Here is a 26418-nt window from a genome sequence, read left to right as displayed (position 1 = left end):
AGAGAAAGCAAGCCCTTGGTAAACATCTCACTACCTACACATCTGCATTAATTAGTCTAAGCCGATTTCCTTTTTCTAACACTTAGAATAAGGAGGGCCTCATGGGAATGAAAGCATTGGAGATATTGTGGGAAGAAGTTGATCAAAATGGACTTTGGGGAGCCAAAGAATAAAGTAAGAGTTCGACAGGTTGTGAAGAGGCAGTGGGAGCGATCTCCAAAACTAGTTTTTACCTACTTTAGAATGTTCCCTAGTGGAGTAGGTAAATTCATAAAGGAAGAAAGCAAAATAACGGTTACCAGGTCTGAGGGGAGTGGGAAATGGAGAATTATTTTTCAATGGGTACAGAGTTTCTGTTGGATGATTAAAGAACTTCTGGAGACAGATGATGGCGGTGGTTGCATAACATTGTAAATGTACTTCATTCCACTGAATTTTATACTGAGAAATCGTTAAATGGTAAATTTTATGTATATTTTATCACAATAAAACAATATTTTTCTAGTATTGTCTTCCTGCTGCACCTTCCAGAGAATAAATATGTTACCTCTTCTAACTAGGAAAATGAGACATAGGAGAAGGGCATTCCATGCTCCATCTGTGTTCCTCCAAGGATTACTAACAGGTGCAGACTGGACAAAAAGGGTGGGGCTGCAGCTCCTAGATTAAGCCTAAGGGCCCAGGGTTTCCCAAACCACGAACCAAAGGACAGGTCTGGCCTCCCAGGAACCCAAGACTTGTTGCTGTGAGGTACTGCTAGGCTCCAATTCAGCACCTCTTGCTTATTGCCTCTATTATTTCCTGGTGAAATTTCCTGGAGGTTGGATTGGGGGGCATTTTAGCACAAAATTATCTCATATACAACTTGGAACAACACTGGGAACATAGTCTTGACAAGACCTTAAATTTCTAATCGTCAAATGTATAATGTTCTCTCTGTTTCTCTTTGTGTGTGTGTGTGTGTGTGTGTGTGTGTGTGTGTGTGTGTGTGTGTTTGTGTGGTCTCACTGTGATATCATCTAATAGAGCAGTTTCAAATTGTGGTCACTAGACCAGAAGAATTAGCATCACCTGGGAACTTGTTAGAAATGAAACTTCCCATGCTCTAAGACCTATTGAATCAGAAAGTCTGGGAGTGAGGCCCAATACCCAGTTTTAACAAGCCCTTTAGGTGATTTCAATGACTACCAATGTTTGAGAACACTGTTCTTCATTGACAGCTTGCCAATTAATGGAAGCTGTCTACCAAGAAAATATGTTTTACTTCCTTTCTATGACATGTACTGAATGGCACTTCTTATTTCCTTATGCACATTATTTCGCTGTCAGTGATGAGGCATATTGGTGAATTACATAGGGTGGAACAGTCAGAAGAGTCCCCATGAAAGTATTTTAATTAATGAATCTTTTATAATGATGTTACAAATGGAAATTATCTGTATGTTACTTAATTGCAAAAACTTAAAAAGTCAATTTTCAACAGACCATGGGTGGTGAATGTGTCCTCAGCAGAGCAGGGTATATTTGGAAGACAAGAGTGTAAGGGGAGAAAAGGAATATATTTCTTTCTAAACCCATGAGGCAGAAATAGTGGAGATGATGACAACTGGGAGGGAACAGTAGCCAAACAGAATAGTGAAATAAGTATCAGTGTATATAGTGTGTCCTGCATAAATATTTGTTGAATAAATGAATAAAAGTATAAAATCCTAGGCATAGGGTCTCTGGTTTCAGGGATTTTAAAAAAAATATTCAGGTATTTGCACTAGTTAGGTATTAGCCCAGATGAGGAATAAAGTCCTATTTATTTGTTTTGATGCATATGTTATGTATGTCAATGTTTTCAGTCATGTCCTGTTTCACATAGGAAAAGATGATTTTTTCATCTGTAAAAATATTTTTAAAAAACAATTAAAAAAGTATTTGCTGTTATCCTGTATCTCTTTGTATATATGATCAGCCATGAATTCACTCACTGACTCAAGTTGTAAATGACACACAATAGCCTGCAGGAGGAACTAATCCATGTCCCATGGAAGGAAGAAAGACCCAGGAAAAGATATTTGAAGAATATGTGATGAGTCTGAACAAAATTCCTATTCCTATGAGTATCTGAAAACACCCCAGGTTAATGAAGAGGAGTCAGAAAAGAAGGCAGGAGAGATCTTGAGAAAGGATGCTGAATCTTGCCTGACCTCCTATCCAAGACAAACCATGAGGAGGGTGGGAGCATGCTCCAGGTAAGTTTCCAGGATCCTGGAGCAGAAGCCAGCTGAATGCCCCACCCTGTCTCCAGCTTTTACTCCTGGGTGGAACGTGCAGGACAGAAAGGTCCCTGTGTGGAACTGACTGATGTGTATCTAGACAGGCTGAGACAGCCTCACAGACAATGTTGACTCCAGCTAAACTGATAAAGATGAAAATGAGATAACAGAGATGGAGAGTAGACAGAATGAAAATATATTTGGAAGTAGGCTATACAAATATGGTCAAGAATGTACTAATATCTTTATATGTAAAAAAAATGTAAGTCCCTGATTTCTAGTACTTAATGCTTGCTCAATAAATATCTATGTTATTTGACTTTATGATGGGATCAATGTTTTGAAGGTTACCTTGGAAACTTAGCCTATTACCTCATTTTGTGAAAAAAATGGATTATGAATTCTTAGTAGCTAACTTAGAAGTCAAACATTTGCATTAGGATTTATTGTTAGGATACAGTGACTCCTGGGAAGGATTAGAGATGAAGAATATGAATTTGGAACAAGTCCAACCTACCTGGCTGTAAGAATGTTCTCAATGACAAATCATCAAACTTAAACCAAAGTGGCTCAAATAATGGAGAAATTGATTGTTTTCCTTAAAAAAAAAAAAAAAAAGTTAAAAGTAAGTTGACTCCAGTAAGGAATTTTTTTTAAAATCAGGAAGTCAACAATATCACCAAGAACTAAGGTTTCCTTCATCTTTCTGTATCATCAACTTTAGTATTAGGTTTAGCTTTCTGCTTGAAGTAACATGGCTGTATTCATTGTAAGCATCAGATGTAGATACAACACCCAGAGGGATAAGACACCCTTTCTATGAAGAGGAAACCTTTTGCCAGCACCCCCATCAGTCTGCCCTTTATGCAATTATCATTGGCCAGGATCGCATCATATGTCCAAGTCTAAACTCACTGGTTAGTGAACTAGGGAATAATAACTGATTTAAATAAATTAGGAGTCATCCATCCTAAGAGTGGAGCTAAGGTTGGTGTCCCCTGAATCACCTGGCCTTAAAAAGGAGAGAAAATAATTAGGGGGAAAAATGGGTTCTGTTGGTGAGGGAAAAAGAGAAAAAGAGATTCCAGATAGACTCCATTTAAGTTTGAACTTGTCTCTGAGGCTTAATAATTATATAATCCTAAGCAATTCAATTACTTTCTTTATGGCTTAAATTTTTTAACTTTATAGCGGAAATAATATAAGTATCTAATTTATAGGAATTTTTGAGAATTATATGGAATCATATATCAAAATTGAATATTATGTCTCCTTGGATTTAACTGTAAATTTTCATTATTATTATCATTATTAGAAAAGAATATTTAAAACATCTTTTTAAAATCCAGAAAATATTCATTTATATTACATTGAATCAAAATACCACAAATAGATTTTATTCAATATATAGAGCTTTTTTGTTAGTCATTTCTCAAAAGAGCTGGTCAGGGTTTTTTTCCCCCTTTTCACTAGTGAGGCTGTTTTTGAAAGTTTGTAGAAAGTAACACACCACAGATGGACAGAAAACAGGAAAACCAACCAAAAAGTATTGCAACGTTTTCTAAGTGATTTTCACACTCCACCTACAGGGCGAGAACAGCCTACAAACACAACACTCCAAACAGCCACCCCTCCCTACAACTCACACCATAAAAATGGAATTCAGAGAAATCATTACTTGATTTTTAATGATTCACTGAGCTCCAGCAATGTCTTAGCACATTTTCCTCAAACTGATTTCCTCAGGGACTTTTCCAAATGGAAATAATTTGAAGAAAACAAGAGCCCATATTTATAAATGCTAAGCAAATGATAAGCAGCTTCCTCCTGTTACACCCTCCTGGTAGTCAGGGTAACTGAGTCATAAGCCGGTCTCTACAGGTGGACTTTGGAACCATGGATAAAATCATAGAATTCCAGAATAAAAAGGTACTGGAGACTTCATTTGGCACGTGAAAAAACAATGATTAGAAACAAATCATTAGTAGGAGCAAAGCTGAGAAAGGAGTTGCTGAATTGCCAGTCGAGGGCTTTCCACCACATCCCACACAAACCCCGATCCAGGTCTCCCTGCTTGTGACACTAACAGAAACATTTCAGTTTTCACTGCAGAGAGAACGCAGTTGTTTGGGAAAGCGCTCTCCTGCATTCTCAGTTCTTAGGCATGTGATTTAAATAGAACGGACCACCTACTTATCTCATGGGATGCTTGACCACTGACCTTGTATATACAACTCCCCCGAACACAGTGATTCATTGAAGGATAAATATGTTACCTAACTAGAGTCAATGAAACACAAGGATGTTTATCGGATCCTCTGGAAAAGAAAACTTTTCTCATTCCTGCTGGATTTGATGGTGTAGGATGTGAAGCTTGGAAATTTTGCCACCATCTTCCTACCAGATAAAACATCAAAAGAGCCATTCCAGAACAAGCAAAACAGAGAGGTGGACCTGCTGACATCATTTGTGCCCTAGATCAATCTATGTGTATAGGCACCACTAGCCATCAATATTTTGGCCATGAAAGCCAGTAAGTTAACGGTTTATTTAAACGGGCTTGGTTGGGTTTCCTATCACTTACCAATTGAAATATTCATAAAAGCCATTCATTGGCCCAATCTATTTCTCTTTTTCCTCTCTCTTATTCTGACTCTAAATGCCAAAGGAGCACACATGAGTCAGTGCTGTCATGATGTGCAGGTTGTAGTGATTAAATATAAAGAGTTTGCTCTCCACATTGTTCCCCAAGTTTAGCAGCTCATTATCAATATGTTGGCCATAATTATTGCAGCACATTTACCCATGCTAAGCAGCTGAGTTTAAAATGAAATGCCAATGATTTCTGATTTTACAATGCTACTCATGTTTTGCTTATTTGAAGACCCTTGGCTGTGTACTAGTTAGCTCCAAGTTCATTTATATTTTCTTTTTTATTCTTTTCTTTTTTGGACACAGACTCTTGCTCTGTCACCCAGGCTGGAGCTCAGCAGCATAATCTCAGCTCACTGTAAACTCTGCCAACCGGGTTCGAGCAATTCTCCTGCCTCAGCCTCCCAAGTAGCTGGGGCTACAGGTGTGTGCCACTGCGCCTGGCTAATTTTTATATTTTTGGTAGACACAGAGTCTTACCATGTTGCCCAGGCTGGTCTTGAACTCCTGACCTTGTGATCTGCCCACCTCAGCCTCCCGAAGTGCTGAGATTACAGATGTAAGCCACCATGCCTGGCCAAATCAACATTTTCAACCAATGTTTGGCTATTTCTCTCTTCTTAGATAACTTCCCAAGGATAACTTCTTGACTAATCTTTCTAGGAAGCATTTTTGCTTTTGTTATGCCAAACACGTTTTTTTAACTTTTCATTTCCAGGCTGCAGATACCAGCCTTTCATCCTAAAAACATTGTGAACAAAAGAAACACACAAAAAGGATTCCTCAAGTATATGCCCAAATCAGATTGGCCTATCTCTGTTTTTTTATACTCTAGCAAATTCTGGAAAAATAGTCTATACTAATTTCTTTGTGAAGCCATTCCACATTAATTCTTCATAGCCTCATCTTCTGGCTGGTATATTTTCCTCTTTGCTGAAACTCTACTTCAGGGCATCAGGAATTTCCTAACTGATCCAGTGGTTCACCCTGCAGCATTCGATTTACTCTTTTCAGAACCCCTGCTTTCTGCTAATTTGGCACTTCATATTTTTCATATATGCCTGCTGCTTTGGTGTTTATGCTTTCTAGTCTCCTCTTTGGTAGTTCTGTGCCTTACCTTAAATTCTCATATTCTCCTTAACTACCTGCCTGTCCTTAACTATCCTCCTATTTTTTTTCTACACCTCCAATTTTATCCCCGCCCTTGACTTCAATTACTAGGATAACATGGTAGCCCATTTTGATATGGAATTCCAAGAGTTTTTTAAACCTTAATGGTTGAAAGTGAAAAAAACTTTGACATTTGAGAAGTCAAAAAATTGGTTTGTTCTACATAGGCTTTATTTTACCTTCAGCGCAGACTCTGTGAAATGGTCTCTGTGAGATGGGCATCAGGCATTAGAATAACTCTTTTGTGAGACAATGAGATTCCAAGAGGCTAAACATCTCCAGAAAGTAATGTGCAAGGTTGTCTTCACCATGAGCACAGCTGCATCACTCTCAGGCTCTGTGTTCTTCAGAAAATTGTCATGTTTTTTCTAAATGTGAATTTAGAGTGCACAGTCTTTCAGCATAGGGGTTGATCCTCAGAGATGAATGAAATTAATTTTGATTGCCCCTTGTCTTTATCTTGATCATACAACTTGACGTCCTGATCTCAGGACAGCAAGACATGTCGAAAGGTAGTGGATCGTAAGCTGGTCTCTGTGAGATGGGCATCAGGCAATAGAGGATGCAGAGACACGCTTGATAAGGGACTTCCATGGAAAGATTTAAGTTGTAGATTTTGAAGACATCTATCACTAATGCCTTACAGCAATTATAGCTGATTTTAGCTTCAGTTTGGAGAACAGGAGGAAGGGATTGAGCTCATGCTTGGGAGCCTGGCTATAGATAGCTGGACTTAAGGGGGAAAAAAAAAAAAACAGGTAAAATAGAAAAAAATGCAAAGGAACAATTCATCAGTTTGGACCCAGAAAGCTGGCTGCAGAGGAAAGTGACAGCCAGGACAGACTGGCAAAATAAGTAAACACTCACTGGGCATTCTCAAGAACTTTAGGATGCAGAACATATTCAAATAGCAAAGGCGCTCCAACTATTGAAGGTTAGCATCAAAGTAAAGGTACTTAAAAAATCTGAGACCCTTGAGTTGTAACTCACATCTTTAATTGGCACTATATTTCTGAACTTCCATGCACATATATCTAGCATGTTCCAGACATATTTTACCTTTAGTTCTATTGTTAGAAGCCATGTCTTCAAGAATAGGCAGGGAGAGCTTTGCCAGAGAACAAACTCATTAACACTCAAAAATACCTGCAAGTCTAGAAGTCTGGACATAACTAGTTTGGAAGTCTAACTCTGTATAAATTCTTACCCCATGTTACTCCCTCTGATTATGAGTTACTGCTGCTATTTGATGTTTCCTCCTGGTAATCTGTCAGTGTTGTTTGGGTCTCTCGCTCAATCTCTCTATTTCTTGTTTGAGTATTTGTTCTTGTGCCTAGGTTTGTCTTCACAATTCCAGACCCATTTCTAGCCACCAGCTGCCTGTACAATTTTGCTCCTGATTCTGATTATCAGGGTGCCTGGTATTCAGTTCAGGTACTCAATAGGTATTTATTAAATGAGTGAAGATTCCTTGGGAAGTCCCTCCATTCAGTGATTTCAAGGGTCTTAGCCTCTAATGTACCCTGAATGTCACTCAATTTCTTTCTACCAGACTAGTTTCTTAAAGTACTGACTGACATCAATGCAGTATTTATTCCCAAATTAAAGATCCTTACATTTAGTAAGACACAAAAGCCAACTGAGGATGATTTTACAGAGATAATTTGACTCTGTATTAAGGGAAAAGCACTCTTTTCCATCATTTTATGCTTTCTTTCCTTGGTAACCAGCGCCCACCTGTTTTCATTTTCTCAGGATTAAAAACTGCTCTCAGGGAAATATTTGATACCTTCATTAGAAAATGTAAATCATATACTTTCATGTGTTATGTATCCCAGAGTTATTTGCATTTTACTCATACTTAGTAAACAAAAATTTTATTTAAAATATAAATATTTTGTTATTACTTAAACTTTAAGTAAAATTTAACGCCTCTATTAGGAGTTGTGATACATTTAATTCTCATGTCAACTCTATTAAGTGAACATTGTCCTTACTCCTATTTTGTAGATGATAAAGCCAGGGATGTTAAGTAACTCCCTTAAAGAAAGAGAGTATTAAGTAGAGAATCCAGACTTTGAACAACCTACTCTTTCTGGATCCAGAGTCTATGCTAAGTAAAAGTACTAAGTAAAAGTCATGGTAATTATGAAACAGATTGGTTCATGTTAACCAAAGAAAGTTATAAATTATGTTTTTAGAAGGTATTAGTAAGCATGATACCCATCTTAAAAGTATACCTCTCAGACAGTTCCTGCCCTGATATTTATGAGGCCAAAGATGCTACTTTGCTTGGCAATATCCCAATCCAAATAAGGACAATTGAACAGATTTTTTAGGCCACATGTCTCTGGATTGAAACTGTGTAAGTTTGAAAAACAATAGCCTCTAGAGACACATCTGAGCACCACACTCATAAAGTATTGTTATTTGCATTTGAAAATGTCTTAGAAAATCCAACAGTCATATTCATTAAGGTATTGTGCTATAATCTCCACTAAGAGTCACAATTCAGAAATTGTTTTTGTTTTTCTCAGCAAAACCATCTTTAAAGGGACATTTTTTATTTGATTGCTTTCTTAACTGAAATTCTGCAGTCATTAAGGCCCTGTGTGTGTGTGTGTGTGTGTGTGTGTGTGTGTGTGTGTGTGTTTTAAACCAATTAATAATTTGTGTTTTATCCTGCTTTATTTTGTGTTGACTTGTTTTCTTTCAGTCCAGCCCAACTTTAAAACAATACTTCTCTGGAATACTCACTGAATCATTTTTTTCTGGAAAGAGAATTATCTATCAAAAAACACTTCAGAAGCCAAAAGGTTTTTAAAGTTTGAAAGCAACTAAACGCTTCTTAGACCTGACTCCTATTACATAACCTCTGTGTTACTGATAGTTTTAAGGGAAATGCTACTTTAATAATTGTATAGACATCTCAACAGAAACATCCTCAGTTTACTGCTGTGTGTCTTACTAAGTATGTAGAAAATCAAACTACATGAATTATTATTGCTCGAAAAAAATTCTTAAGCTGATATCTTGATCATAAAATCACAGCTCTTAGAAGATTTATAAGAGGTAATCTTAGGTCTGACCTGTGGTATGTTGGTAAATGTTTAACAACAGACTCTCCAGAAAAATAAAGTCTGATCCATAGCATATTATTTTTCATGGGTGTGAATACTCCCACTGTAGCTGATTTCAAGCTAGCCACATGAAATTACTGAAGGCAGCATTGGAACGAGATGCAACACAATGAGTACGCCACTGAGGCTGACGATCCTGACAACCTGTGCACTTTCATCAAACTTCCAGTGTCTCTGAAATCACCTTTTTATCAAATGTTAGAAAAGGGATGATGACGGGAACTGTGCTTCATAGCCTAGGCCCTAGAGTCAAACTGCCAAGGACTCAATCCAACTCTTCAACTCCTGTCTTCCCTTTGGTAAGCTATGTAACTTTTCTGTGATTTAAGTTTTCTCATATACAAAATGGTAATAATAGAGTTTCTGTCTCATAGGACTTTTATGTTTAAATAAAATCGTACATATAAAATGCATAGAAGATTTTTTTGGCATATAGGAAGCCCTTAATTCATGTTAGCTACAGGATTTACAAGTCCAGCTATCAGAATGTTTGTATGTTGTCATCTAAATCTTTCAAAGGTCATTAAAAACCATTCTGTTTTATAGGAATACTCTGAGAAGAGCCAGGTATAGAGGAAGGAGTACTAAGTAAAAGTCATGGTTTAGGTTTGAGTCCCAGTTTTGCCAACGCTTCCTGTCAAACCATTTTCCTTCTAAGAGCTTTAATTCTCTCATTAGTAAGATGTAGAAAGTAATAGCACAGTTTACAATAGCAAAGACCTGGAACCAACCCAAATGCCCATCAATGATAGACTGGACAGGGAAAATGTGGCACATATACACCATGGAATATTACGCAGCCAGCAAAAATGATGAGTTCGTGTCCTTTGTAGGGACATGGATAAACCTGGAAACCATCATTCTCAGCAAAGTGACACAGGAGCAGAAAATCAAACACCGCATGTTCTCATTCATAGGCGGGTGTTGAACAATGAGAACACATGGACACAGGGAGGGGAGCACTACACACTGGGGTCTGTTGGAGGGAAATAGGGGAGGGACAGTGGGGGATGGGGAGTTGGAGGAGGATGGCATGGGGAGAAATGCCAGATATAGGTGATGGGGAGGAAGGCAGCAAATCACACTGCCACATGTGTACCTATGCAACAATCTTGCATGTTCTTCACATGTAACACAAAAGCTAAAATGCAATTTAAAAAAAAAAGAAAGTAAGTAATAATCATCCTGCCAATCACATAGGATTGTGGTGAGACTAATGTGAGATAATGAAACTAAGAACCCTTTGAAGATGATACAAATGTGGGATATTATTATTAGTGCAATTTAAAAATCATGATGTCATGGAAGCATTATAATAAAATAATAAAAGTTTGGAGTAAATATTAGGAATAATATGGCATTAAGAATGGGATGTTTTGTTATAGGAAGAAAAAAAAGAAATTAATTCCTGCCATGAAACACGACAGCATTGTGTTCAACCTCTTTTCCCCGCAAAAGAGCAATTTTCAAATGAAAACGAACTGTACTTTAGGTATAACATACACTTAAATGAGTTAGGGATCATAGGGAACTAAGCAAATATCCATGGAGTCGGACTTTTCAGAGAATGGAAATGTATCCAAAAATGAACAAATAAATAAAGCATATAATAATCTATCAAATGAAAGGACACTTAGGCAAACCAGGTAGTATTAAGCCATTCGAAGATGAATAATGTAAATCTTCAAATAGTTCTTTGGTTCTTAAGTTTTATAGATAAATAGAAAAGAAAATATCTGGTCAAGGACAGATTGAAGAAATCTTAAACCTGTTAAGTTCAGTCATCTTAAGAACAGTAAGAGCACACATAAAAAGGAGGGAGCAAGGGAAAAACATCAGATATTTTTAATATTTGTACTCTGGATTCTGCTTACTTAGAAGAATCATGTACATTCATATACATTCAGTGACCATTCACCAAGAAAACAATTCTGGATAGAATTTACAATCTAAAAATATGCCCATGTTATTCTCTCTCTCTCTCTCTCTCTCTCTCTCTCTCTCTCTCTCTCTCTTTCTTTCTTTCCACCCAGACTGGAGTGCAGTGGCGCAATCTCAGCTCATTGCAACCTCGGCCTTCCAGGCTCAAGTGATCCTGCCACCTCAGCCTCCCAAGTAGCTGGGATTACAGACACACACCACTATGCCTGTCTAATTTTTACATTTTCTTGTAGAGCTGAGGTTTTGCTATGTTGTACAGGGTAGTCTTGAACTCCTAGGTTCAAAAGTGATCTGCCCACTTCAACCTCCCAAAGTGCTAGGATTATAGGTGTGAGTCACTGTGCTCAGACTGCTTTCTTTTCCTTAAATAATGTCTCCAAGCTATGCTTTAGTAGAGGAGTTTCATTCTGAGGACAAAAAAAGAATCACTTGTGCAACAAAGCTCTATGGCCTCTTCTGCCAGCTATTAGTAAACATTCTCATTGTTAAATTTTTTTAAAATGAGAATACAATAAAGGGATACTTTTAAGTTTCCTTGTTCAATAAAAAAAAAAGCAGAATGAAAAACCGTTTATGTAGTATACTCCCTTTAATGAAAGGAGGAGAGAAAAATACAAAATAAAAATATGTAATAAACCACAGGAAAGACATATAAGAAATTTATGAGAAACAGGGTAACTGACCAGGCAAGAATTTCATCATGTGAATTTTTAACTTACTAAACAATGTGTATGTGTGTGTGTGCGTATCTGCATGCCTGTGAAGTTTGATACACATAGGTAAATAAAAACTAGTGTTATGTAGTTGTCCATCTGGTTTTACATTGCTCATGTTCCCCAAGCTTAGGCCTGGCAGAGGCATGGATACCTGCAGAGAGTGAAAAGGGCCTAGTGGGTGTCCTCACCTCCATGTTCCCAGTCACTTGGCTGCTTCTGGTTGTTCAGCAATGCGATGGGAGAGGGAGGAAAAGGCCGGCTAGACTGGTGGTTTTGCTTTCACCATGTGACAAATGCCCAAATGTTGCCTATTTTTTCTCCTGGGAACCATTTGTGTGTCCTTCAGAGACAACTTGCTAACACCAAGAGAGTACTTTGAACATATTTGCTGACATTTTAGGTTAATTTTTATAATTCCTGTCCTAGCTCTTATGCCATCATTCACTCTATGCAACCTCTTTTTCACTGACTTAAGTACTTTCAGTACTTTAAGAGATCTTTATTCTACCTGCTTTGTAGCTTTGAAAAAAATTAGCACCTTTTCCGTATCAAACTCTGGAAATGTATGCCTCTCTTCCCACAGGTTACCTCTTACCTCTGAATTCACAGGTATCCCTGAGTAGCCTGTCACTTTTATCCTTTTTGAGAAAAGAAATAGGAACCAGATGTCTTTGAACACAGAGACACTGGTAACATCTGGATTTGGCAAATATCCTCCAGGGGTGAAAGGCCTCTTTGAGGGTCACAGCACTAAGCTGGTAACCCTCTTCAAGTAAGTCCCCTTTCCTAATTTCCTTACTTCTGAGAATTATGAGGCTAGGTTTGGATAATCAAAAACACACATTTGGGACTGCCCCTTAGCAATCCCTGTATAGAGGGCCTGATAGACACATCTCATGAGAATCTTGGGCATGTAACACCCATTTTCCTAAAGGGACTCTGAAATTTGAGATAATAGGGAAAATCCTTACATCAGTGACTATTAGTATAAGCCTACATATATCTCTGACATTTAAAAATCTGATTCCAAGGGAAGTGATGGTAAGGGAAGAGGAGATTTTTTTCACTTTATAACTTTAGTGTTTGATTATTTTATGACATTCAAGCATTTGAAATAAAATGTGTATTAATTTTAGATAATCACAGTCCAGTCAATTAGCTACATGAAGAAGAACCTTTCATATTTTAACGAGATTTGCTTTCATTTTCATATGAAGATATGCTAAATTCTGGTTTGAGATAAAGGATGTTCAAGAAAGAGGAACAAAGAGGGGGGTGAGACAAAGAAGATAAAAGCGAGGAAGGTTAAAACTTACCTTGTTTCATCGATATAAACTGCTTCCAGCACAGATGCTGCATATTCAATATTCTTCTTCAAGTCAATGACGTTAACGTCACCTCTTTCCAGCTGCTTCACTAAGCATCTTAGTCTATTTCAAAAAATAGCCAAAGAGAGAGAAACAGAAAGGAATTTATTGTAACTGTATGGAAAATAGTACAGTATTAAATACACTAAGTTAAGACTTTTAACATAGCTATTTCCAAGCCAAGAAAGAGCAACATTTTCAGATTCTTTGACCTAATTAAGACCAATCTTTATTATGTAAGAAATTATTAGAAATTATATTCAGCTCTCAATAACATTAAGAGTATAGGTAGCTAGTTTAAGTGCAATGTTTCAGAGATAGTCTTCCTGAAAATTCAAGACAATATAGACATTTTCAGAAAAGTATATTCCTATAATTTATTCCATGGCTTTTCTGCTTTTTCAGTGTTGACACTAGGAGAATATTCAAAGAATGCTCCTCTTAATTCACAATTGCAAAAATATGTAAGCAACCTAAGTGTCCATTGACCAATGCATGGGTGAGAAAATGTGAGATGCACACACACACACACACACACACACACACACACACACACACCAAGGAATACTACTCAGCCATAAAAAGGAATAAAATAGCGTATTTTTCAACAACTTGGATGGAGGTGGGGGCCATTATTCTAAGTGAAGTAAGTCAGGCATGGAAAGTCAAATATTGTATGTTCTCACTTTTAAGTGGGAGCTAAACTGTGAGAATGCAAAGGCATCAGAATAACATAATGGACTTTGTGGACTCACAGAGGAAGGGTGGGAGGGTGTATGGGATGAAATATTACATATTGGGTACAGTGTACACTGCTCGGGTGATGGGTGCACAAAACTCCCAGAAATCATCGCTAAACAACTGATTCATGTAACCAGAAACAACCTGTACCCCCCAAAAAACTATAGAAATAAATTTAAAATTGAAAAATAAAATTAAAAGACTTTATAAAATAAACAACAACAAAAAAGTGATCTTCTGACTCCTAGATTAGCTATTATTTACTGTGTAAAGCAATAAAGACAAAGACAAAAGCCAAAAGTTCCTTAGAAGGTTAATTGAGACAAGAAAAAATACATGTGTGTGCCCTTAGCATACTTCCTGCACTCATTTTTCACTTCAGGCAAATGTGAAAATATTTTCTCATATTTGAGTCTTTAGGATGATGTGTCCCAATGCTGTGAGGAATTTTAAAGCATAGGACTCAGCTAGATTCCTGAATTACAGAATTCATGGGATAATTTATGTTATTATGTTAAGCCCCAAGCCTTGTGATAACTGTTATACAGCAATAGATAGCTAATAAAGTAAGGTGATACAAATTACCTTAAGTTTGTAATAGCTTGGGCAACTTTGACGCATTAAATTGTCAGCTACCTGTTCCTGCAGATACTGCCCTTCACCAAGTACAAGAGGAACACACTTATTCTTTCCATACTGTAGATAAGCAACATGAAGACTATTTGTCTGTTTTCCTAAGTCATCAGACAGAATTTAGTTCCATTCTATTCAAAGGTATTGCAAAAGAGAGAGTAGAGTGCAGCTACTTTTAGGCACTCCCATAGAGATAACTTAGCAGATTTTTAGCAATTTATTTTGGATAATTTCCAATGCCAAGGGTGAAGATACAAAGGCAAGTTAAGAATTTCAGCAAAGCTATTTCACATTTCTCCACCCATAAGAAATAGTTCATTTCTCTACGGGAAAAAGACACACCTACATGATAACTTCTTATTCAGGAAGGTGTAAACAATTACTTTGTATGATAAAATATCAGCAGGCAACAACATCGAAAAATAAATTGTATGCACCAATAAATACATCTTATTAATACAGAATAAGCAAAACAAAGCACAACAAGAATACAACTAAAACAGGTTACTTAGAAAGAAAAATTAAGCCTGGTTGTAAGGCTTGTCTGAAACACTGAATGTGATGATAACAGATCAAGATACAGAGGATTTTGAGATTTTGGGTCATCATGCTTATGACCCAAGAACAGTATTCTTCGTCAAATCATCCTTTATATATTAAAATAAAAGAAAAAACTGTTGGTTTTTTTTCCTGTAATTCTGCAATGGCTTACAAATATACTATCATATGCTTTTCTTGTGAAAATTACTTGAATACAGCTTGGTTCTACTTGGTTGTGTAATATTGTTTAAAACAATAAATACTTAAAATGGTTGCCTTTTTCCTGAAAAACTGCATTCTATTTTTGTTTGTTAGCGATTTTCCCACTAAAAATACTACATTTTCTAAGCTCTCTTGAAGCTAGGTATGGTCACATGACTAAATTCTTGCCAGAGCTGTGCAAGGAGGTTGTTGGGTGACACTTCCGCAACAGTTCTTTGGAGAGTGCTAGCTGCGCAGGAAAGAGTTCTCTTGCATCATGCCTGTTCCTTACTGCCTGGAATGCAGCGGAACTGTCTAAAGGCCCAGTAGCCATCTGGGAACATGAAATGACCTGGCAAAAGAAAGTGTGTACCACACACTAAGAATGGTAGAAAAGAAAAATGGAAGTGGTCTGGGTATCATGCTGTGGGCCCACCTGAATGAAATCGCCCATCTCTGGACATGTTTCTTATGCAAGAACAACAAAAATTGCATTTAAGCCACGATTATTTTATAGTTTCTTTTATATGCAGATGAAGCAAAAACGCACCAGTAAATGAATAATGAATCAAAATAAGGTACTGAAGAATGGAGAAATCATCATTATCAAATGGGATGATGACTCCCTGGGAGACCACTGACAAGTGCATTTCCTAACGCACAACAGCCTGTGGTTGTTCTTAGGAGAATCATCCCATCTACAACTATGACTAACACTTGTGATAGTCAAGAGGCTGTAATGCTTGCACGATGAACATGCCCTTTCACATAGAGATCTCAATGTGGTTTAAAAACAAAATATTACGAATTATGTCTTGATATTCATAATTAGGTATATAAACCTATAATTCAACATAAAACTCCCACTTGCGGAAAACACTTCAGTAAGGTTTACCACCCAACTAGAAAATGTAATTACACATAGTTATAACTCGGTAAAACCATATCCCCTCACACACACACACACACACACACACACACACACACACACGCCTAAATTCACAATGCCAACCCAAAAAGACTGGATAGGAATGTATATTGGGGGGTTACCAGGACTCGTTTTTTGTCCTTTGCTTGTTGCACTACATTTTGTTAGTGAGTGCACATTTCTATTTACATAAAAAGGAAAACCTTTATATTGTAAAAATATTATTTATAACTAGAACATGAGCTTAATGGAATAATTTATATCATTACTGTCCTAACTGTAATCATTTATATCATTACTATCCTAATTGCAAATATGCTTTTATAATCAAATTATATATAGAATAATCCTCAACAATCTTATTTCAGCTATTATTTTACTTTCTTCCTAGATAATACAAGGTCAAACATCTTCATAATTTTCAAATAATCATATGTTCTATACTGGTAGGTTCCAAAATGTTAAGGTTATCGTATATATCTATACAAACTTATCTCTAGTTTTAAGAGGATAATCACATCCTATTTACCTAATTCTTAAGCCATCCAATAGGCAAATTCTCAGAGCTGAAAATAAAGTATTTTATGCACAAAGTCATTTGCATAAAATAAACAAGTTCCTTTAATTTAGTGAAAACTCTTTAATAATGATTTTGCTTCTTTCATCAATCAGTGTGGGCAAGCTGAGTAGAGAACAAAGTTCTTAACTTCTGGCATAGATAAGTTGTTCTGGTGCCCAAAGCTTAGGGTGAGAGCCTGTTCTTGATGTTCAATTTTCTGACCCAGAAAATTGTGGATTAGGACCCTACCAGCTACTGTCTTTGGTAGAAAAACAAGTTAACAGCTGTTGTATCAAACAGTATAGACAACATTGCTAAAAAGGTGCTAAAAACCCAGTTCAGTTAAATAAATAATTATTGTGTGTCTATCACTGCACCTGGGGCTGTGTAAAAGAATATATATCTAGATACAGTTATTAGTACATATATAAGAAAATATATGTATATATAAGTACATAAATAAGGATATACACAAAACACACTGATATATACATATATAGTGTGTAATGCATGGGTACCTGTGTGTGCACCACAATACCTTCTTCAAAGTAGTTGCAATCTCTGAGGGTTGTATGACATGCAAACAATGTGGTCAAATGTTAAACCATAGTTATTTCCCATTGCTTCTTTTATGCACATCCTAATTTCTAAGCAAACTGGTTTAGTCACTGTTCCTCAAAAACCCTCACATCTTCTTACATTCAAGTCCTTCCCTCTTACTGAAATCTCTTTCTCCCATGTTCCTACCATCTGTAACTGCCTAATCATGTTTGGTTACCAGGCATATCTGGGATGCTACCAGTCTCGTAAGTCCTTTGAAGATGCCTGTCCATTGTGATCGCTGCCTACGTAGAAACTAATCCAAATTTTATTAATTTCTCATTGACAGCATTTGCACTTCTCTTACTTTCCTTATAATTTCAATTTCTTGTATATGATGTTTTCCCAATCAGTCGCTCATCAAATAAAAAATTTTCAGGTATGCAAATAAACAGGAAAATTCACCATGATGAGGATAAAAATAAATGAGTTTAAATTGACCCAAATATGACAAAGATGACAGAATTTGCAGACAAAAATGTTGACTTATTATAAAATCAAAATAATATAAACAACATTAGACCAATAAATTCAATAATTTGGATAAAATAAATTATTTTCTTTAAAAACACAAACTACCAAATATCAAAAAGAAACAAATAAATAAAATTTGTAGCTAAAACTCCTTCATATAAGAAAACTTCTGGCCCAAAAGACTTTACTAAAAAACATTTAAGGATGTAATAATATCTATACATACTTTTCCAGAAAATTGACCAATCATAAATACTTCCCAACTCATTCTAGATGACCAAATTACTTTTATAACAAAACTAGATGCAATCATTGAGGAGGAGAAGAATTCTATTGATATAGCATTTTAGAAAAGGCAAACAATCCTAATAGTGACAGAAAGCAGATAGTAGTTGTTTGGGAATGGAGAAAGTGAGAATCAGGGAGGAAGAGGTACAAGGAATCTTCTGTGAGTAATGCATAATGTTGATTTTTTTGTTACGGTGATGGTTTCACAAGTGTATGCCTGTGTCTACACTTATCAAATTGCAAGTTACAAACTAAAATTTGTAATCAGTAATTTGAGAAAGAAAAAGGCTATGGGCAAAATAGATGCTATTGTTATATATCTTAATTTTTCATCAATTTTATTAAAATATTTAGAATTCTAAGTTATATTATCAAAAACATGAAAAAAAAATCTAAAGCCTCATTAAGCTCCTAATGATCTTTTTCCAAAGAGAATGACACAAATCTTTCACAATTCATAAGACTTTAGAAATCAGCCTAAAAGCATGTGCTGAGCATACTTTGATCTGGCTAGTTTTTAAAGGGACTTCCTTAACTTCTAATGATCAGGACACTTAAAAGAAGACAGAAATCAAAATAGTAATACCATCTTTGAAAGCAATTGATTGGCTCTGTGATTAAATCAAGCAATTGCAGAAGACAAATAATTTCTACTGTTGAACAACGACTACTGAGTTGTAGAGAATTATTGAATCTTTTTATTCAAATATAGAACTGCTACATTCCAAATGAAGTAAAATGATGCAGTTTTTATAATCAAGTATTCTGAATACTTTCTAAGTTATGGTTACATAACTCAATCTTGCAAAATGACCATCTACATAACTAACAATGTTCTCATATGGAAAAATTCTGTTTGTCTACACATGTCTTTTTAAATTTCAGGATATAAAATACACAGAATATCCCTCATGTGACAGAGCATGAATAACAAATAATGATTAAATCAATAAAATTTATTAAAATAATTTATAAATATTACATTACTATCAATGTTCCCATTTGTGATATGATTAAAAGACAAACGTGAGAATGATATGGTTGTAAGAAATCCATACTAAGACTCAAAAGAGCTAAGGCTAAAACAAATTATATACCTATAATATATATTAACATTAAAATCTGGCCATAAGCAGAAGTGCATGAAATTGCGTGAATAGAAACTATCGGAACAGAAGCAACTGTGTCTTTCTGCTTGACTCTAAAACAATAAAAAATTGATAATAAAATCCATTAAATAATGAAGTCTTATCTATTCTGCCAGTCAATGCTCAGGAAATTAAACCCTAATCTTAGTCAAAATGCAGGGCTTATGGATTTAAAGACTTCTCCAGTGTTTTTTGAATATAGGCAAATATAACTGTAAAGCTCCATGATACCTTTATTTTATAGGATAAATAGTTCCCCAAATAATTTCTATATTCAACAAAATGAAAACAAATGGGATCAATGGCATAATGTACAGCATGAGGACTACAGTTAATAATATTGTATTGTATACTGGAAGTTTGCCAAGAGAATAGACTTTTAGGTACTTTTACCATCAAATAAAACCAAAAAAAGCTATTTATATGAGATGACGGATATGTTAATTTGCTTGAGTGTACTAATCACTTGACTGTATATGTATATAAAACATCATGTTGGTCTATCTTCAATATATATAACAAAAATAGAATGGCAAACAGTATTACTTTTAAAAATGTGTTTATAGTCTACATTTAAAGGAGCAAAGTAATCCCATTGTGGCAGAGAATATGTGATTGAAAAATTGTTTTAAGTAAAAAGGAATATATAATTGTTCTCTCTCTTCCCCAAGGAGTCACAATATAGGTAAATTATTTCTTTACTTCAAGAGGTATTAAGTTTTTTCTACAAAAATGGACATTATGTAATTTCCAGTTTGTTGAAGAGTTCCTTATAAGTACAGAAAGGTAAACATTCAAAGAGTTAGACATGCTTTCAAGATCAATTTGTTTCTCCTTGAAGATAAGAAAACAGTAAGATCATATCAACTCTAAACAAGAAACCAATCAAGTGTTCTTGTGTTACCCATCTGAAATAACTGAGTCAGAGAATTTGTGGTGTAATTTTTTAAAATTGTTTAAAAAGAAATAGACAAAAGGTTTGCATTTAATCCTGGTAGATTAAAAAATTTCTTTAAAGATGCTTGCCACTGAAACATTAATATGATTTAATAAATTAAAATAGAGACTGGTGAGACTGGGCACCTTCAGGGTGATATGGATATAGACAAAAAGAACCATTAAGAAAAAACAAAAAACTCTGAGAAAAGAGATTTATCCATGATGCAAAATCATGCAACTTTTTAAATGGAATAAATGGTGATGAAAGAGCTGTTAGAAATTAACACTAATAATTTACATGAAAATGCCAACAGAAAGGATAATGAGAAAAGTCTAATTTCTATCCTAGGAAGTGGACACAAAGACAGCAAGAGAGGAATAATCAAGAAAAAAAATTAGAGAGTCTTCTCTTTTGAGAACATTAGAGTAAGAAAGTTGAAGTTAATATACAAGAGTTATTTCCTCTTGTACATACATCTTCTTGTACTATTATCACTGTGGATGTCCAATAAGTCTGAAATGGATAAATCAAGAAACAGTAAAATATTATTTGAAAATATAAATCTTCCTCCAAAAGACAGAAGGACTAAAACAGCTAAAACATTGTGGTTATTTACTTTTGGGGAATTGACCAATGTCTTTCGATAATAATAAAAAAGAATTTTAATGATATAGTTCCCTGTTTAAGTAAAATGTCCAAGTCACAAGGAAAGTGACTTAACTTAGAAGTCAGGTCCTTTACTTGGTAGTTTTGGAATCACTGACCGTGACAAACTTAAATGACTGAAAAATAACAAGATGTCAAAATTAACCTTGAATTTAAAGTAAAAAAGATTTTGAAAGGCTATAAAGCATTCAAAGTTGATAGTGATGTTGAGATACAGTTCTAGGTTCTTTTAGGCACATGGTAAACCCAAGGGTAAAAGAAAAAATAGATTTAACATTATATATATATATATATATATATATATATAGTATATACACACACACACACACACACACACACACACACACACATATATATATATATATATATATATATATATATATATATATATACACATACCTCCTTTTGGTCACATATATCATGCTCATGTACTGAACTAACTGAAAACATACACATATTCGGGTTTGAGGTAGATATAGAGAAGAAAATATTTAAAAAAGAAAATATATATATTAAGAAAAAAGAAAATATATATATTAAGTGAACAGAGAAAGAGAAAAATATGACAAAATGAACTATGATGGCTTAATTTATATTTTCTTTTTGCAAAATCAGAAGAAAGAAGTGTATGAGTACTTTTACAAAAATCAAATTAAATCGTAGCTTAGAAAGAAGGAAAGTAAGTAGATAAAAGGTTGGCTGGGCAAAGAGTTGTGGTATTTGGGTACTCCTGAAGCACTAAGCAGGTGAAAACCAGTCAAGTCTATTATCATTTGGCTGAGCAAAGCAATCTCAGCACCAGTTCCATAAAATATAATAAAGGAATGGTTAAAAGTGGTGTATTAGACCAATTGGGCTGCTATAACAAGATACCATGTGCTGGGTGGCTTATAAACAAGAGAAATTTCTTTCTCCAGTTCTAGAGACTGGGAAATCCATGACTGAGGTGTTGGCATATTCAATGCCTGGTGAGAGCCTTCTTCCCACTTCATAGATGGCTGTCTTCTCACTATAATCTCACATGGCAGAAGGAGCAAACCAGCTCTCTGGGGCCTCTTTTATAAAGAAACGAATCCCATTTACAAGGGCTCTGCCCTCATGATCTGATCACCTCCCAAGGCCCAACCTCCTACCTTGGAAGGATTTGAATTTCAACCTATGAATTTTGGGGTGAAACAAATATATCAAATGGCTTGGGACATTTATTCTTTATTAATGCAGTACCATGTACCAACACACTTCAAAAATGCACTAGCAGAGAAGGAAATGTTTTAAAAATAGATTTTTAGACAAACATGCATTTAAAAAAAAACACAGAAAGAAAAGTCAACATGATATTTTTCCAATTACAATAGATTACACAACACAAAAATATCTAAAACCAGAACTATTTCCATGGCAGATACTATTGGAGAGCAGAAAAGTCCTTCTGTTACTTTTGATACTCAGTGATAGGAAAATCAAGTCATTTAAAAAAGAGTCTCTCGAAAGACCAATTTTTTGGAGATGCAATTTGTGGCATAAAAAGCAATCAAATTGAGTTAAAAGAATTGATTATGAAGGTTGTTATATGAATTATAAAAACTATTTTAGACTCCAATTTGATTGATTCTCTCTCTCTTTTCCTCTCTGCTTTCTTTCATGTATGTATGAATACCTAAGTTTCAAGACAAAACTAAAATTGGATGACAAAAAACTCATGTTTGATTTTTATAGAATTTCCCTTGCTTCTGTAGAAATGTAGCTTTCATAGCCATAATATCTCAAGATCATTGTAAATACTTCTTTCCCATGATATATTTGGAGCGTTGTATTGACATTGACAGAAGCAGTTTTGAGAATGCATCATCACTGGTATAAATTTCTGAGTTGCTTAGCAAAGCTTAACAATAGGAATAAAAAATAAAACACTCCTAAATAAATTAATTAAGGTCTAACTAGGAAAACAAAACAACTCTGAACATTTAAACCTAAGTTTAATTGTTACAATTGATTAATTGGATGATGGGAGATGAGAAGACAACCAGGGAATAGTGAGGATCCCCCAAATAAGCAACTGCAGGAAGCTTTCAGAGGGTCAAAGGAAGAAGGCAGGATCACCAGACCCCAGCGGCTTTGGGAATTCTGCAGAAGAGAGAAGCACTAGTGAGACTGTCCACAGGCATCTTAAACCACAGAAGAGAACAACTGATGTAAAGGAGGCTTCCTGCAGGCAGAGAGAGAGGGAGAGGAGTACCCTGGCTCTTTTCTTCCTCTTCACCTATCCTGACTTTACATGCCATTGGCCAGATCCAAGTACATGCCAGCTGACAGGAACCTGGGAAATTCAGCTATGATGACACAGAATACTGCAGGGCAGGTATAAGGCAAGGAACAGGTCCTAGGTGAGCGGGCCCGGAACCACAGTACACAGTTCCCAGAAAATGTCAGAAAGTTTTTCTGAGATTTGCAAACAAGGCAGAAAGGTCAGTGGCATGTTGCTTCTGTCACACAGAGACAAAGGCAACCAAAGGGTATCTAGAATAAGGTATTTAGTTCATCTTACTATTTGCTATTGATTAAAGGGCCTAGGTTTAGCAAGGCTGTTTTGTTAACTTGCAGATTTTTGTCTGGTGGGAATAAAAATAATTTTTATTTGGCAGAACAGGCACCCTCGTAAGTTCACGACCTCATTAGACCTCAGCTAGTTTTACGTCTAACCCAGCCATTTTACTGAAACATTGCCTATGTATATCTAACTTCTTAAATGCTCTTTCAACCAATCAGAGCTTCTTACTGATTCCCTCATTATTAATGATTTAAATAGAAACTTTGGCATATGTTCAATGTATATTTGCACAAGAGTAATACTTTTTCCTTTTGAAAATTACATATTAACAAGGCATTACAAATTTTGGTATGATTAATTTCAACACCCTCAACATACAGGATAGTAAATAATGCTCCTACCTCTAGAAATAAAGGAGGAATCTAAGAGATTCAAAAATTAATGACCAGACAAAACCATTTCCTTCCTTTCTCCCTTCTTTCCTTCCTTTCTCCTATCCTTCCTTCCTTTTTCCATTCTCTCTCTCTCTCCTCTATTTCTTTGTTTCTTCTTTCTTTCAAGAAAACTACTAAAGGCATGGTTCTCATGAGTTCCTAGAATGTAAATCAACAAAAATTGGTCTTAGATGCTATGCTCCAAATAGCAACTCATTTGGGAGTGATCCACACAGCAGTAGTGCCATAACCCATTTGAATTTTTGATTTTTTAAAATGAAGGTCAAGTGCTGAGTGTTTCCCAGGAGACCATCATAGTTTCATTGCATAGGCATGACAGAATTCTCCACCTAGTTGGGCTTCTCTTGTAAGTTCATGTCTGCCCCTACATGAGGCAAACAAGTAACTCAGCAGATGGATATCTGATGTTAAACATAACATAATGTACTAAGTATTTTTTTAAAATTGCCCTAAGTTGTCGTCTTCAAGGAATTCTTAATGGTCTAGATTTTTGCTAGAGAGCTACTGTATACAAGAGAGACACCTGATCCTTAGTGAAGTTTTTCTCATTCAACTGAGGTAAGTGCAATTCCATCTATATTGAGATGCACTGATACAATTTTCAGCAGGTGTTTCAGATGGAATTAATCTGTCCTGTGGAAAAACAATGTGGTATGTAATACTATCAGAAAGCTCCTTATCAAGAATGGTTCGCAATGTCAGTTAGCCCTATCAAACTCTAGTGTGTCCCTATCATGAATAGATTACACTGAATAATTGTCAAGTACCATCCTCCATTACAGTGTATTCAATGTCAATCGATCCACAGTACCAGACAGATATATTTACTGTATGTGATATGGCCAAGAGGTCTTGATGACTTCTTCTTGGAAGATCGAGATTTCTTCATAAAACACATTTAAAATAGTGATTAAACAGGAAAATTTATTAGTAAAAGTCTTAAATTCTCAACCCTTTTCTTTGTCCCTACAAAGATTCCAACTCACATCAAGACAAGAACTAGTCTGGAAAATGGCCCAGTTAAGGACGTGATTTAACAAGCTTAAACAATTGAGCGAGTCTTCTAATTTCAAAGTCTCCAGTGGATATGACACAAACAATCATCAATCTGCAGGAGAAGATGACCCCAGCGCAAATTTTTAACATTATGTTTTCAGTTATTTGACCACAGACACTAAAAGACTTCAATTCTATGTTTTGGTAGACTAAGATATAGAGAAAGTTTAGCATTAAAATACAGTCTTCAAAGAATCAGTATCAGTAAAATTTACATTTCTATCATATCAGAAAAGTTTATAAGTCATTTTGATCCTTTAGCACTTCATTCATAGTTTTGATCTAGAGTATAGTGGTAAATAGATATATTGTTTGTGTATTATGGACTAGACTTCAAAATTATGTAGATACTTATCAACACTAAAAGTCTACCTGAAACAGTGATTTACGTGGATCCAAATGTAAGGGCAAGCTCAGAAGTCAATACCTGTTTAACATTCCAGAAAGAGCCTTCACTTTGGTAAGTTTACCCTGTTCTCTACAGTAGCTCAGCAATGATCAATTTTGCGGGGAGGAAAAGTCTGGTAGAATAGACTAATCCAAGAATATTTGAAGTTTTTTTTTTTTAACTTTTTAAAGTAAGACAACCACAGTTTATACAGATTTGTACAGAGTATTAGAAACAGAAGCATTAAAGTAAAAGCTTAAAGTTTAAATTCCAAGGTTCAAGTTCATTTCTTTTCTAACTCAAAAACCTTACAGTGGTAAACGACAGAGATTTTTATAGTTTTTCAGAGACTCCTATACATTATGTTCTTTTAAACAATAAACAAAATTCTAAACAAAAACAACCAAAGTATAATGAAAACAGGATATAGAGGCAGGATTCTTAAAAAGTAAATTATCAGTTTTAGTTTAGTTTTCAATCTTATGTAGGCAATGAATGTTCACTGTCAAGAGTTGGAGGATGAGCAGATTTTCAACAACGGTCTTTAGTAGGAGAAAAAATGCCACACTGTAATTCTTAGGCAAGCACAACCTAAATCATTGTAATGTACAGGAACTCCCAAAGCATGCCAGCACCACGGAAAATAGAGGAGTCCCATCAGCCTTCTTTAGGACTGGTTCCTTGGGGAGCCAATGACCATAAAAACATAATGACTTTTCTTATTGGTAAGAGTAACCTTCCTTGTGGAATATACATGAATATATTCATGAACCAAAATTTTAAAATCTTGCTTTGTCTTTCCACAGTTGATATGCTTGAAAGAATATCCACCCTGAATTCCTACCCTATAGCCTTTAGGGCTTCAGTGGTATAGGGTCTACATATCTTAAGGAAATGATCTTTCCAAGGCCTAAATATTAAGTTTTCTTTTGTCTTTCTCATTCTTTGAACTTGACCTTCACTATTAAAACATCTTTATTGGAGTAAATTATGGACAAAATTG

At 35.4% G+C, this 26418-nt stretch overlaps 1 protein-coding gene across 7 annotated transcripts in view; it reads right to left on the bottom strand.

Annotated features, from left to right (window-relative positions):
• The window catches only part of PDE1A (phosphodiesterase 1A), a 524243-nt gene that overhangs the window by 99743 nt on the left and 398082 nt on the right, over nucleotides 1-26418 (bottom strand). For all 7 annotated transcript variants that reach the window (XM_074399385.1, XM_074399384.1, XM_074399382.1 and 4 more), the window contains one exon: nucleotides 13200-13313. In XM_074399385.1, the coding sequence (XP_074255486.1) occupies nucleotides 13200-13313 (114 nt within the window). The remainder of the gene's footprint in view (nucleotides 1-13199; nucleotides 13314-26418) is intronic.

The sequence above is a fragment of the Saimiri boliviensis genome, chromosome 5 (assembly GCF_048565385.1).
Source record: "Saimiri boliviensis isolate mSaiBol1 chromosome 5, mSaiBol1.pri, whole genome shotgun sequence".
Taxonomy (NCBI): domain Eukaryota; kingdom Metazoa; phylum Chordata; class Mammalia; order Primates; family Cebidae; genus Saimiri; species Saimiri boliviensis.
This window is presented reverse-complemented; position numbering and strand designations above follow the sequence as displayed.